The 13,964-nt window shown below is 58.6% G+C and overlaps 1 protein-coding gene across 3 annotated transcripts in view; it reads left to right on the top strand.

Annotated features, from left to right (window-relative positions):
- Nucleotides 1–1,550: 1,550 nt before the first annotated feature.
- The window catches only part of amn1 (antagonist of mitotic exit network 1 homolog (S. cerevisiae)), a 34,168-nt gene continuing 21,754 nt past the window's right edge, over nucleotides 1,551–13,964 (top strand). The window contains exons 1-3 of one of the 3 annotated variants that reach the window (XM_070901687.1): nucleotides 1,551–1,617; nucleotides 4,738–4,870; nucleotides 5,793–5,934. In XM_070901687.1, the coding sequence (XP_070757788.1) occupies nucleotides 4,826–4,870; nucleotides 5,793–5,934 (187 nt within the window). In that variant the 5' untranslated portion in view covers nucleotides 1,551–1,617; nucleotides 4,738–4,825. Of the gene's footprint in view, nucleotides 1,618–2,164; nucleotides 2,225–2,282; nucleotides 2,351–4,737; nucleotides 4,871–5,792; nucleotides 5,935–13,964 lie in introns of those variants that run through there. The other 2 variants (XM_070901686.1, XM_070901688.1) reach the window with 2 other exon arrangements.

Genomic DNA, 13,964 nt, shown 5'->3' with positions numbered 1-13,964 from the left:
ATTAAGAAAAAATTGCATTTATACATCGTCAATGCATTACTTTTTTCCCCAAAGTGTAGTTACTGCCACTTTATAGGCAAATAGGGCAGCCAATTTGTGCACACAGTCCCATAAACAGCAATGAGATGAATAACCCATTATATTGATTCGGTGGTAATGGTGAAGGCGGAATGTTGGCTAGGACATTGAGAAAACTCCCAGCTCTTCTTTCAATAGTCATTGGATCTTTGACACCCAGCTGAACAGGCAGAAACAAGGATAATTTACTAGTGCCGCAATAAACAATGGTAAAAGAATTTGACTATTTGATTGGCATCTCACCCTATCTGTTAATCTCTTCCCAACTTCCAAAAGGCGTTCGGCAAAGTGCCACATAATAGGCTTGCCAGCAAAGTTGAAGCCCGAGGAATAAAAGGGACAGTGGCAGCATGGATTAGCTAAGTGACAGGAAACAGAGACTAGTGGTGAACGGTTGTTTTTCGGACTGGAGGAAGATATACAGTGGGTGTTCCCCAGGGGTCAGTTCTAGGCCCACTGCTTTTCTTGATATATATTAATGACTTGGACGTGGGTGTACCGGGTACAATTTCAAAATTTGCAGATGACACAAAACTTGGAAGTACAGTGAACATTGAGGAGGAGAGTGATAGACTTCAGGAAGACATAGACAGGCTAGTGAAATGGGCGGATACGTGGCAGATAAAATTTAACGCAAAAAAGTGTGAAGTGATGCATTTTGGTAGAAAGAATGAGGAGAGGACATATTAACTAAATGGTATAATCCTGAAGGAGGTGCACAAACAGAGAGACCTGTGGGTATGTGTGCACAAATTGTTGAAGGTGGCAGGGCAGGTTGAGAAAGCAGTTAAAAAGGCTTACAGGATCCTGGGTTTCATAAATAGAGGTGTAAGAGTACACAAGTGTGGAAATTATGATGAACCTGTATAAAACACTGGTTCATCCCCAACTGGAGTACTGTGTCCAATTCTGGGCACCACACTTTAGGAAGGATGTGAAGGCCTTAGAGAAAGTGCAGAAAAGATTTACGAGAATGATTCCAGGAATGAGGGACTTTAGTCACATTGATAGACTGGAGAAGTTGGAGTTGTTCTCCTTGGAGCAGAGAAGGTTGAGAGGAGATTTGATCGAGATGTTCAAAATCATGAGGGGTCTGCACAGAGTAGAGAGAAACTGTTCCCATTGGAGGAAGTGTCAAGTACCAGAGGACAGAAGTGTTTTGCAAAAAAAGCAAATGCAACGTAAGAACTTACTCAGCGAGTGGTTAAGATCTGGAATGCAGTGCCTGAAATTGTAGTGGAGGCAGACTCAATCTTATCTTTCAAAAGGGAAATGGATCTGAACAAAAACAAATTACAGGGCTACAAGGAAAGAGCAGGGGAGTGGGACCACTCTATCATTCTATGAACTGTCATGTCTTCAAATCACCTACAATCTGCTTTCGTGTCAGTCGTGGTTCAGTTAGTAGTACTCCTGCCTGAGTCCCACTCCAAAGACTCCAGCACATAATCAGGCTGACACTCCAGTGCCATGCTGAGGGAGCGCTGCACTGTTGGAGGTGCCGTCTCTCGGATGAGACGTTAAACCGTCTGCTCGCAGGTAAAAGGTCCCAAAGTCAAGCAAGGGAGTTATCCCCGGTGTCCTGGCCAATATTTTGCCTCAACCAACGTCACTAAAGCAGATTATTTAGTCATCACATTGCTGTTTGCTACAGGTTGTCCTGAAAAGGCGCTATATAAATGCAATCTTCCTTTCAATCTCTTCCCAATTGCCTTCTCCTGACCGCCACAACAATGTATGCTTTACCGGCCAGAACTGATTTAAAACCAGCGATGTTTTGGGTGCGAGCATTGCCTCCATAATGGATACTGTTTGCCTTTGGTCATCGCGACCTTTTACGACGACAGAGTAGGGAGTGGGAGTGGAGTAGGCCCTAGCCTCCGGGGACAGCCTGCACCTCACAGCCCCGCCGGGCCAGGATAGAGAGAGGATGCCCGCGACACTGGGTCCGCACTCAGCACCTTCGCTCCGGCCCCGTTCCTTTATCCCAAAAAAACCGTCTCTGGGAAACTCACCATCCGGGACCCCGCCCGACTACATTTCCCAAGATGCCCCGGTGCCCGGACTATATTTCCCATGATGCCCCGGTGACGGTTGTTATTGTGAGCAACGCGCCCAGGATGGACAGTCCGTCCCTGCTCCACCTGTGAGTGCGGTCCATCCCGGCCCCACACCATCTCCACCCCCCACCCCCCACCCCCCGGCCCACACCATCCCCTCCACCACCCGGGCTCGGCTCCCCACCCGGACCATCCCCGGCCCTGATCCACCTGTGAGTGCGGCCCACCCCGGGCTCAGTCCCCCACTCTCTCCATCCCTTTCAACTGCACCCGCTTTTCATTCCTCCCTTCACTCCTTCATTTCCCTTCATTCTACATCTCCGCGCCGTCTCTCTCTCCATCCACCATCTCTCCTCCCCCGTCCACCCACTCTCTTTCCATCCGCTCTGGCTCTATCCACTCTCTGTCCACTGGTCGTGTCTGACTAACCTGATTTAATATTTCGAGGAGGTAACAAGGAGGGTCGATGACAGTGCGTTTGATGTAGTGTATATGGATTTTAGCAAGGCTTTTGATAAGATCCCACATGACAGACTGGTCACAAAAGTAAAAGCCCATGGGATTCACGGCAAAGTGGCAAGTTGGATCCAAAATTGGCTCAGAGGCAGGAATCAAAGGGTAATGGTTGATGGGTGTTTCTGTGACAGGAAGGGTGCTTCCAGTGGGCTTCCGCAGGGCTCAGTACTAGGTCCCATGCTTTTTGTAGTATATATCAAACATTTAGACTTGAATGTAGGGGGAATGAAGTTTGCAGATGATACAAAAATTGGCTGTGTGATAATGAAGAAGAAAGCTGTAGACTACAGGAAGATAGCAATGAACTGGTCTGGTGGGCAAATGGAATTCAATCCGGAGAAGTGAGAGGTAATGCATTTGGGGAGGGCTCACAAGGCTAGGGAATACACAATAAATGGTAGGACACTGAGAAGTGTAGAGGAACAAAGGGACCTTGGAGTGCATGTCCACAGACCCCTGAAGGTAGCAGGCCAGGTAGATAAGGTGGTTAAGAAAGCATACAGAATACTTGCAAGTTATTATTTAAATGGAGAAAGATTGCAAAGTGCCGCAGTACAGTGGGACCTCTGGGTACTTGTGCATGAAACACAAAAGGATAGTATGCAGGTACAGCAAGTGATCAGGAAGGCCAATGGTATCTTAGCCTTTATTGCAAAGGGGATGGAGTATAAAAGCATGGAAGGTATACACGGTATTGTTGAAGCCTCACCTGGAATACTGTGTGCAGTTTTGGTTTCCATATTTACGAAAGGATATATGTACTTTGGAGACAGTTCAGAGAAGGTTCACTAGGTTGATTCCAGGGATGAGAGGGTTGACTTATGAGGAAAGGTTGAGTAGGTTGGACCTCTACTCATTGGAATTCAGAAGCATGAAAGGTGATCTTATTGAAACGTATAAGATTATGAGGGTGCTTGACAAGGTGGATGCAGAGAGGATGTTTCCATTGATGGGGGAGACTAGAACTAGAGGGCATGATCTTAGAATAAGGGGCCGCCCATTTAAAACAGAGATGAGGAGGAATTTCTTCTCTCAAAATTTGTGGAATTCGCTGCCTGAAAGCTGGGACACTGAATAAATTTAAGGCAGAAATAGACAGTTTCTTGAGCAATAAGGGGTTATGGGGAGCAGGCGGGGAAGTGGAGCTGAGTCCATGATCAGATCAGCCATGATCTTATTGAATGGCGGAGCAGGCTCGAGGGGCCGTATGGCCTACTCCTGTTCCTATTTCTTATGTTCTTATTAGCCGTGGCATAGAATGCAAGAGCTGGGAGGTTATGCTTGAACTGTATAAAACACTCGTTGGGCCGCAGCTAGTGTACTGCGTGCAGTTCAGGTCAGCACATTACAGGAAAGATGTGGGTACAGAGGAGATTTACCAGGATGTGACCTGGACTGGAAAATTTTAGCTATGAGGAAAGATTGGATAGGCTGGATTGTTTTCTTTGGAACAGGAGGCTGAGGGGAGACCTTATTGAGGTGTATAAAATTATGAGGGGCCTAGATAGATCTGATAGGAAGGACCTATTTCCCTTAGCAGAGGGGTCAATAGGGAGGGGGCATAGATTTGAAGTAATTGGTTGGAGCTTTAGAGGTGATTTGAGGGAAATGTTTACACCCAGAGGGTGGTGGGGTCTGGAAATCACTGCCTGAAAGGGTGGTAGAGACAGAAACACACTCCACATTTTAAAAAGTACTTTGAAGTGCCGTAACCTACAGGGTTACGGACCAAGAGCTGGAAAGTGGGATTAGGCTGGATAGCTCTTTGTCGGCCAGTATGGACATGATTTGCTGAAATGGCCTCCTTCAGTGCAGTAAATTTCTATTAATCACTAATCCACTCTCCCTCCATCCGCCGTCCCTCCATCTGCCGTCTCCCTTCCCACTCCTCCCCTCCCCATCCCACACCTCCCTAGCCCTCCCCACCAACTACCCCCCCCCCCCAACAAACCGTCTCCCCTCCCCCTGCCCTTGTACCTCCTCCCCCTCCAGTCACTGTCTCCCCTTCCCATGCTTTGTTATACCGACAGTTTATCTGACTTTGGACATAATCTTGCCCTGTGATATTTCCTTTCATTTCCAGATGCATTTGCTCTCTCGTAAAGTCGCTCTCTCGGTATTCCACTGATGTACAAACTCTGCCACCAAACCTGAAAGACAAATTAATTAGAATGATGAGCTTACAGGGGATTATTACAGATGAGAACATGCGTCAGGTGAGCAAAAAGATAGCTTGCTTTATAATGTAGGTAACAGGTTTTTATAAAATATTATTTCCATTCTTGGTCAGCAGCTGACCACTGCTCTTATAATGCATCCTTACCTTACATCATCATAGGCAGTCCCTCGAAATGAGGATGACTTGCTTCCACGCCAAAAAAGGATGAGTTCACAGGTGTTTCAATGAAGGACCTAATATTCCAGGTCCTGAACTACATCCTGAAGATGCCTGTGCATGTATTTTTTTAACGTGTGGTGGCCGTTGCACACTAGCTTACAGGGTTGCTTCTAATAACACTTTTGCCATTGGAGGCATTAGTGCTGGTATCCATCCAGATACAACCATCCAGTATGAAAGACCTGGTGCCAGTGCTGTTGGAGACACCAAAACCCTTCCGGGGAATTAGTTTACCTGGGCGCCATTCATTTTCTATCCATCGAGACAGTGGGTCTTGACAGCTGACCCACTGTGGCATCGGATGACCTAGTCCTCCCCCAATGTCCATACATAAACACTTTCCACCAGTGATCACTATATACTGGAGGGGAGCCCTAATGTTTCACCTCGGGTCAGGAACCAATTTTAGTTCCCCGAATCCCCCGAATCCCCCGCCCCCCCCAAACTGCCCAAGCTAAGATTGACACACCTGGCACCACCGAGTGCTTTGATCCTGAGATCTTCTAGTCTGTATGCATACATTTGCTTTTACCTACTACGCTATTGGTGGAGCAGTTAAATTCTTCCTGAATAATTTCTGTACTCTTGCGCTGCCTCACCCACAAGAACTCTGCAGTCCAACCTTAAGCAGTGTCGAGCACTTCTTTTGTTGGGTAGTTTCAGTTGCCACTTCAGAAACTATTTTTTGCATTCCAATGCAGCATTAACTTGTGTACTGATAGTAGGTGATTTACATGCAGGTGTTGCATCCAGGACTCCAAAAACTGGACCTCCGCGACTGTGACATCACAGATCATGGGTTGATCATGCTTCAGATTTGCACGGAACTAAGGGAAATCAACTTGAGTTCCAACGACCAAAAGCTGTCTGTAACCTCAGAAGGTATTTTGGATCTAGACCTAATTTTGAATGCAACGGGGAGGGGGAAGGAATTCAGGACAAAACAGGGCAATTAATCTTGTTTCAATAATTCAGTATCTCCTGGGAAGACAAGATTTTGTAGCGATGAAATTAAAAAAGAAACAGTGACACTGTAAATGTCCGATTCTCAGAGGGAATGAGAAGTGGGAATGAAATGATCACATTTCTGTGTATGCTCCAGTAGCTGCCTGTGCCTCCCGCTGTTGACAGTGGCCTTGGAACAGATCACCTGGTGGTGTGAATATTACACATTTTAAAAGGTCCCCAGCACACACTCTGGTAATGTTTAAATATGTTATTAAAGGGGGCGGAAAGTAAAAAATTATGCAGCATTTCTAAACAAAAATAAAAATCAAATTTTCCCTGAGCAGGTCACCCACCCTCCTCACTAGTCAGCAGTTCCCTAGTGTCACCGATGGGGATGAATTTAGATCCCCTCAATTGAATACAAAGGACATGATTTCAAACCAACCTTGAGCTGATGTGATGCCTCCCAGCCCAGGAAAGCTTATCACTGGCTGGAAAAGCAGAGGTCTCAGCTGGTATATTTAAAAGAAGATAATTTTAAGTATTTTGAAGATAGAATGTTTGAAGGACTACCCAGGCACTTTTCTCCCCTCTTAAGTCTCCTTGCAGAGACATAAAAATATTTAAGGATAAGGCCAATGAGCCTTTGTTTAAAAATTAGCCCATTAACTAAATGACCAGATTCATGCATTTCTGATATTACATAGGATTACATAGAATATACAGCACAGAAACAGGCCGTTTGGCCCATCCAGTCCATGCTGGCATTTATACTCCACTCAAACCTCCCGTCTTTCCTCATTTAACTCTGAGCATAACCCTCTATTCACTTCTCCCTTATATGCGTGTCTAGCCTCCCGTTGAATGCATCTATGGGCCCAAATTTCGGGCCGCGCCTAAAACGGCGCAGCCCCGACCTGGACGCCAGTTTTTCGCACCACAAAGTGCGCCTAAAAAATACTTACCGATTCTCACTATCCCTGCAGGTTCTCTGGAGCTGGGCGCGGCGCAGCACGAGCTGTGGGGGGCGGAGCTAGGTCCCAGCGCTGAAAACAGTGCCGGGACCTCTGCACATGTTCGCTACAGTGGGCGCGCATGTGCAGCAGCTCCAGGCGCCCAAAACTGTGTGGGAGGGGCCCGAAGCAGGCAGCCCCTAGCCCTGGTCGAATGGCCTCACTGCGGCTGCGTGGATAAGACTATACCTCCCACGCGCAGCTCCTGCTTCCTCCCGACCTGACCCCTGCTTCCTGCCTCCCCCTGCCCCGGGCACGGACCCGACTCGCACTCCCCCCCCCGGAACTCGACCCACCCCCGGATCAGACCCGACCTGCGCTCCCCCCGACCCTCCCGCCCCCGGACCTGACGGGACCCGAATCGCGCCCCCTCCCCCCGCCGGACCCGACCCCCCCCCCCCCCCCCCCCAAGACCCCAGGACCCAACCCGACTCGCGCGCCCCCGGACCTGGCCCCCCACCCCCGGACCGGACGCTACTGGCCTGTAAATCCGGTGCTGTGGGCGTGCCCCGCCCTAAGTCTTGGGCCCGGCCGGGCCCGGCCCGTTCAGCCTCCCTCCCCTCTCTCCACTCCCTGCTCCCCTCTCTCCCTTCTCCCCCACCTCCTCCCTTCTCCCTCCCCCCAACCCCTTCTCCCTCCCCCCTCCCTTCTCCCTCCCTCCCCTCCCTTCTCCCTCCACCCCCCTCCATTCTACCCCCTCCCCTCCCTCCCTTCTCCCTCCCCCTCCCTGCTCCCTCCCTCCCTTCTCCCTCCCTCCCTTCTCCCTCCATCCCTTCTCCCTCCATCCCCTCCCTTCTCCCCCCCTCCCCTCCCTCCCTTCTCCCCCCCTCCCCTCCCTCCCTTCTCCCCCCCTCCCCTCCCTCCCTTCTCCCCCTTCCCTTCCCTCCCTTCTCCCCCCTCCCCTCCCTCCCTTCTCCCCCCCTCCCCTCCCCCCTTCTCCACTTCTCCCCTCCCCCTCCCCTTCTTCGCTCCTCTCCCCCCTCCTCCTCTCCTTCTCCCCCCTCTTCCCCCCACCCCCTCTCCCTACTCCTCCGCTCCCCCCTCCCTCCCCTCTCCCTCCTCCTCTCCTCCTCTCCCCCCTTCTACCCTCCCCCCTTCTCACCTACCCCTCCCCTTCTCACGTCCCTTCCCCCGATCACCTCCTCTCCCCTTCTCCCCCCCTTCTCCCCTCGCCCCCTTCTCCCCTCGCCCCCTTCTCCACTCGCCCCCTTCTCCCCTCGCCCCCTTCTCCCCTCGCCCCCATCTCCCCTCCCCTACCACCTCTTCCCCCCCCTCACCTCCTCTTCCCACCTCCCTTCCCCCCACCTTCCCTTCCCCCCCACCACCCCTTCCCCCCACCCCCCCTTCCCCCCCACCACCCCTTCCCCCCCACCACCCCTTCCCCCCCACCACCCCTTCCCCCCCACCACCCCTTCCCCCCCCTCCCCCACACCTCCCCTCCCCCCCACCTCCCCCCCACCATCTTCTCATCCCTCCCGCCCCCCTCTTCCCCCCCACCTCCTCTCTTTCCCCCGTCCCCCTCTCTACCCCCCGTCCCCTCTCTAGCCCCCCGTCCCCTCTCTCCCCCCCATCCCCTCTCTCCCCCCATCCCCTCTCTCCCACCGCCCCATCCCACACTCCCACCCCCGCCCCATCCACTCTCTCCCCCTTCCCTTCCCGCTCTACCCCCCTTCACCCCTTTTCCCCCTCCCCTTCCCCTTTCCCCCCATCTCTCCTCCCCCCATCTCTCCTCCCCCCATCTCTCCTCCCCCCCTCTCTCCTCCCCCCACTCGCTCCTCCTCCCCACTCGCTCCTCCCCCCCTCTGCCTCCCTCCCCCTTCCCCCCACCTCCCCTTCCCCCCACCTCCCCTTCCCCCCACCTCCCCTTCCCCCACCTCCCCTTCCCCCCACCTCCCCTTCCCCCCCCACCTCCCCTTCCCCCCCGCCCCCCTCTCTTCCGCACGCCCCCTCTCGTCCCCCCTCCCCATCTTCCCCCCCCCCCCCACCCGCCCCTCGCTCTAAACCGCCCCCCCACCCGCCCCTCTCTTCCGCCCCCCCCCACCCCGCCCCTCTCTCCCCCCCCCCCCCAGCCACCCCTCTCTTTCTCTCCCCCCGCCCATCTCTTCCCCCCCCCCACCCACCCGCCTCTCTCTTCCCCCCCCACCCGCCCCTCTCTTCCCCCCACTCCCCCACCTGCCCCTCACTTCCCCCCCCCCCAACTGCCACTCTCTTCCCCCCCCCCCACCCGCCCTCTCTTCCCCCCCCCCCCCACCCGCCCCCTCTTCCCCCCCCCACCCGCCCCTCTCTTCCCTCCCCACCCGCCCCTCTCTTCCCTCCCATCCCCACCCGCCCCCTCTCTTTCTCCCCCCCCTCCCCTCTCTTCCCCACCCTCCCCCACCCCCCTGCTCCCCCCCCTTCCCCCCCACTATTCCCCTCCCCTTCCGCCCCCCACTCTTCCCCCTTCCCCCCTTCCCCCCACTCTTCCCCCCTCTCACCCCCGTCTTCTCCCCCTTTACCCCCCTCCCACCCTTACCCCCCTCCCCCCCAACCCCTCTCTCCCCTCTCTCCCCCCATCCCCCTCTCCCCCCCCATCCCCTCTCTCCCCCCCCATCCCCTCTCCCCCTCCATCCCCTCTCTCCCCTCCATCCCCTCTCTCCCCCCATCCCCCTCTCCCCCCTCCCTCTCTCCCCCCTATCCCCTCTCTCCCCCCATCCCCTCTCTCCCCCCCATCCCCTCTCTCCCCCCCCATCCCCTCTCTCCCCCCATCCCCTCTCTCCCCCATCCCTTTCTCCCCCCATCCCCTTTCTCCCCCCATCCCCTTTCTCCCCCCCATCCCCTCTCTCCCCCCCCATCCCCTCTCTCCCCCCCCATCCCCTCTCTTCCCCTCTTCCCCCCCATCCCATCTCTCTCCCCCCCATCCCATCTCTCTCCCCCCCATCCCATCTCTCCCCCCCCATCCCTCTCTCTCCCCCCCATCCCCTCTCTCCCCCCCCCCATCCCCTCTCTCCCCCCCATCCCCTCTCTCCCCCATCCCCTTTCTCCCCCCCATCCCCTCTCTTCCCCCCCATCCCCTCTCTCCCCCCCCATCCCCTCTCTCCCCCCCATCCCCTCTCTCCCCCCTATCCCCTCTCTCCCCCCACCAATCCCCTCTCTCCCCCCCCCAATCCCCTCTCCCCCCCCCAATCCCCTCTCCCCCCCAATCCCCTCTCTCCCCCCCATCCCCTCTCTCCCCCCATCCCCTCTCTCCCCCCCCCATCCCCTCTCTCCCCCCCATCCCCTCTCTCCCCCCCATCCCCTCTCTCCCCCCCCATCCCCTCTCTCCCCCCCATCCCCTCTCTCTCCCCCCCATCCCCCCTCTCTCCCCCCCATCCCCCTCTCTCCCCCCCATCCCCCCCTCTCTCCCCCCCATCCCCCTTCTCTCTCCCCCCCCATCCCCCTTCTCTCCCCCCCATCCTCCCTCTCTCCCCCCCCATCCTCCCTCTCTCCCCCCATCCTCCCTCTCTCCCCCCATCCTCCCTCTCTCCCCCCATCCTCCCTCTCTCCCCCCATCCCCCCTCTCTTCCCCCCCATCCCCTCTCTTCCCCCCCATCCCCTCTCTTCCCCCCCCATCCCCTCTCTTCCCCCCCATCCCCTCTCTTCCCCCCCCATCCCCTCTCTTCCCCCCCCCATCCCCTCTCTTCCCCTCTTCCCCCCCATCCCATTTCTTCCCCCCCATCCCATCTCTCCCCCCCATCCCTCTCTCTCCCCCCCATCCCCTCTCTCCCCCCCCATCCCCTCTCTCCCCCCCATCCCCTCTCTCCCCCCCATCCCCTCTCTCCCCCCCATCCCCTCTCTCCCCCCCATCCCCTCTCTCCCCCCCATCCCCTCTCTCCCCCCCTTCTCCCCCCCATCCCCTCTCTCCCCCCCTTCTCCCCCCCATCCCCTCTCTCCCCCCCCATCCCCTCTCTCCCCCCCCATCCCCTCTCTCCCCCCCCATCCCCTCTCTCCCCCCCCATCCCCTCTCTCCCCCCCATCCCCTCTCTCCCCCCCATCCCCTCTCTCCCCCCCAATCCCCTCTCTCCCCCCCAATCCCCTCTCTCCCCCCCATCCCCTCTCTCCCCCCCCATCCCCTCTCTCTCCCCCCCCATCCCCCTCTCCCCCCCCATCCCCTCTCTCCCCCCCATCCCCCCTCTCTCCCCCCATCCTCCCTCTCTCCCCCCTCTCTCCCCCCCATCCCCCCACTCTCCCCCCCCATCCCCCCTCTCCCCCCCCATCCCCCCTCTCTCCCCCCCATCCCCTCTCCCCCCCATCCCCTCTCTGACCCCCATCCCCTCTCTCCCCCAGCCCCATCCCCCCTCCCCCCTTTTCCCCCATCTCTCCTCCGCCCCATCTGTCCCATCTCCCCTCCCCCCAACTCTCTCCTCCCCCCAACTCTCCTCCCCCCCAACTCTCTCCTCCCCCCAACTCTCTCCTCTCCCCCGACTCTCTCCTCCCCCCCGACTCTCTCCTCCCCCCGACTCTCTCCTCCCCCCGACTCTCTCCTCCCCCGACTCTCTCCTCCCCCCCGACTCTCTCCTCCCCCCCGACTCTCTCCTCCCCCCCGACTCTCTCCTCCCCCCCGACTCTCTCCTCCCCCCCGACTCTCTCCCTCCCCCCGACTCTCTCCTCCCCCCCGACTCTCTCCTCCCCCCCGACTCTCTCCTCCCCCCCGACTCTCTCCTCCCCCCCCGACTCTCTCCTCCCCCCCGACTCTCTCCTCCCCCCCGACTCTCTTCTCCCCCCCCGACTCTCTCCTCCCCCCCGACTCTCCCTCCCCCCCAACCCCTTCTCCCTCCCCCCCAACCCTTCTCCCTCCCCCCCAACCTCTTCTCCCTCCCCCCCCAACCCCTTCTCCCTTCCCCCCCCAACCCTTCTCCCTCCCCCCCCAACCCCTTCCCCTCCCCCCCAACCTCTTCTCCCTCCCCCCCCAACCCCTTCTCCCTTCCCCCCCAACCCCTTCTCCCTCCCCCCCCCAACCCCTTCTCCCTCCCCCCCAACCCCTTCTCCCTCCCCCCCAACCCCTTCTCCCTCCCCCCCAACCCCTTCTCCCTCCCCCCCAACCCCTTCGCCCTCCCCCCCAACCCCTTCGCCCTCCCCCCACACCCCTTCGCCCTCCCCCCCCAACCTCTTCTCCCTCCCCCAACCCCTTCTCCCTCCCCCCAACCCCTTCTCCCTCCCCCCCAACCCCTTCTCCCTCACCCCCCAACCCCTTCTCCCCCCCCCAACCCCTTCGCCCTCCCCCCCCAACCCCTTCGCCCTCCCCCCCCAACCCCTTCTCCCTCCCCCCCAACCCCTTCTCCCTCCCCCCCCAACCCCTTCTCCCTCCCCCCCAACCCCTTCTCCTCCCCCCAACGCCTTCTCCCTCCCCCCCCAACCCCTTCTCCCTCCATCCCTTCCCTTCTCCCTCCATCCCTTCTCCCCCTCCCTTCTCCCCCTCTTTTCTCCCCCTCCCTTCTCCCCCACCCTTCTCCCCCACCCTTCTCCCCCTCCCCCCTCCCTCCATCCCTTCTCCCTCCATCCCCTCCCTCCATCCCTTCTCCCTCCATCCCCTCCCTTCTTCCCCCTCCCCCCCTCCCTTTTCCCTCCCCTTCTTCCCCCTCCCCTCCCTCCCTTCTCCCTCCCTACCTTTTCCCTCCCTCCCTTCTCCCTCCCTCCCTTCTCCCTCCCCCGCTCCTTCTCTCCCCTTCTCCCTCACCCCCTCTTTTCTCCCTCCCCGCTCTTTTCTCCCTCCCCGCTCTTTTCTCCTCCCCGCTCTTTTCTCCCTCCCCGCTCTTTTCTCCCTCCCCGCTCTTTCTCTCCCTCCCCGCTCTTTTCTCCCTCCCCGCTCTTTTCTCCCTCCCCGCTCTTTTCTCCCTCCCCGCTCTTTTCTCCCTCCCCGCTCTTTTCTCCCTCCCCGCTCTTTCTCCCTCCCCGCTCTTTTCTCCCTCCCCGCTCTTTTCTCCCTCCCCCCATCCCCTCTCCCCCCATCCCCTCTCTCCCCCCTCCATCCCCTCTCTCCCCCCCATCCCCTCTCTCCCCCCATCCCCTCTCTCCCCCCCATCCCCTCTCTCCCCCCCCATCCCCTCTCTCCCCCCCATCCCCTCTCTCCCCCCCATCCCCTCTCTCCCCCCCCATCCCCTCTCTCCCCCACCGCCCATCCCCTCTCCTCTCCCCCCCCCCATCCCCTCTCTCCCCCCATCCCCTCTCGCCCCCCCATCCCCTCTCGTCCCCCCATCCCCTCTCGTCCCCCCATCCCCTCTCTCCCCCCATCCCCTCTCTCCCCCCCCATCCCCTCTCTCCTCCCCCCATCCCCTCCCTCCCCCCCTTCATCCCTTCTCCCCCTCCCTCCCCTCTTCTCCCCCCTCCCCCCCTTTCACAACTCCCCCCCTTTCACCCCTCCCCCCCCATCTCTCCTCCCCCATCTTTCCTCCCCCCATCTCTTCCCCCCCGCCCCCTTCCCCCCGCCCCCTCTCTTCCCCCCACCTCCTGTCTTCCCCCACCGCCCCCTCTCTTCCCCCACCGCCCCCTCTCTTCCCCCACCGCCCCCTCTCTTCCCCCACCGCCCCCTCTCTTCCCCCCTCCCGCCCCTCACTTCTCCCCACCCCCACCCGCCCCTCTCCTCCCCCTTCTCACCTCCCCCTTCTCCCCTCCCCATCCCCCTTCTCCACTCCCCATCCCCCTTCTCCCCTCCCCATCCCCCTTCTCCCCTCCCCATCCCCCTTCTCCCCTCCCCAACCCCCCCTCTCCCCTCCCCAACCCCCCTCTCCCCTCCACCCTCCGCTCCCACCCTCCCCCCTTCTCCCCTCCCCTCCCCCCTTCTCCCCTCCCCTCCCCCCCTTCCTCCCCTCCCCTCCCCCTTCTCCCCTCCCCTCCCCCTTCTCCCCTCCCTCCCCTTCTCCCCTCCCCTCCCCCCTTCTCCCCTCCCCCTCCCCCCCTTCTCTCCACCCTTCTCCCTCCCCTCCCCACCTTCTCTCC

The sequence above is a fragment of the Pristiophorus japonicus genome, chromosome 15 (genome assembly GCF_044704955.1).
Source record: "Pristiophorus japonicus isolate sPriJap1 chromosome 15, sPriJap1.hap1, whole genome shotgun sequence".
Taxonomy (NCBI): domain Eukaryota; kingdom Metazoa; phylum Chordata; class Chondrichthyes; family Pristiophoridae; genus Pristiophorus; species Pristiophorus japonicus.
This window is presented reverse-complemented; position numbering and strand designations above follow the sequence as displayed.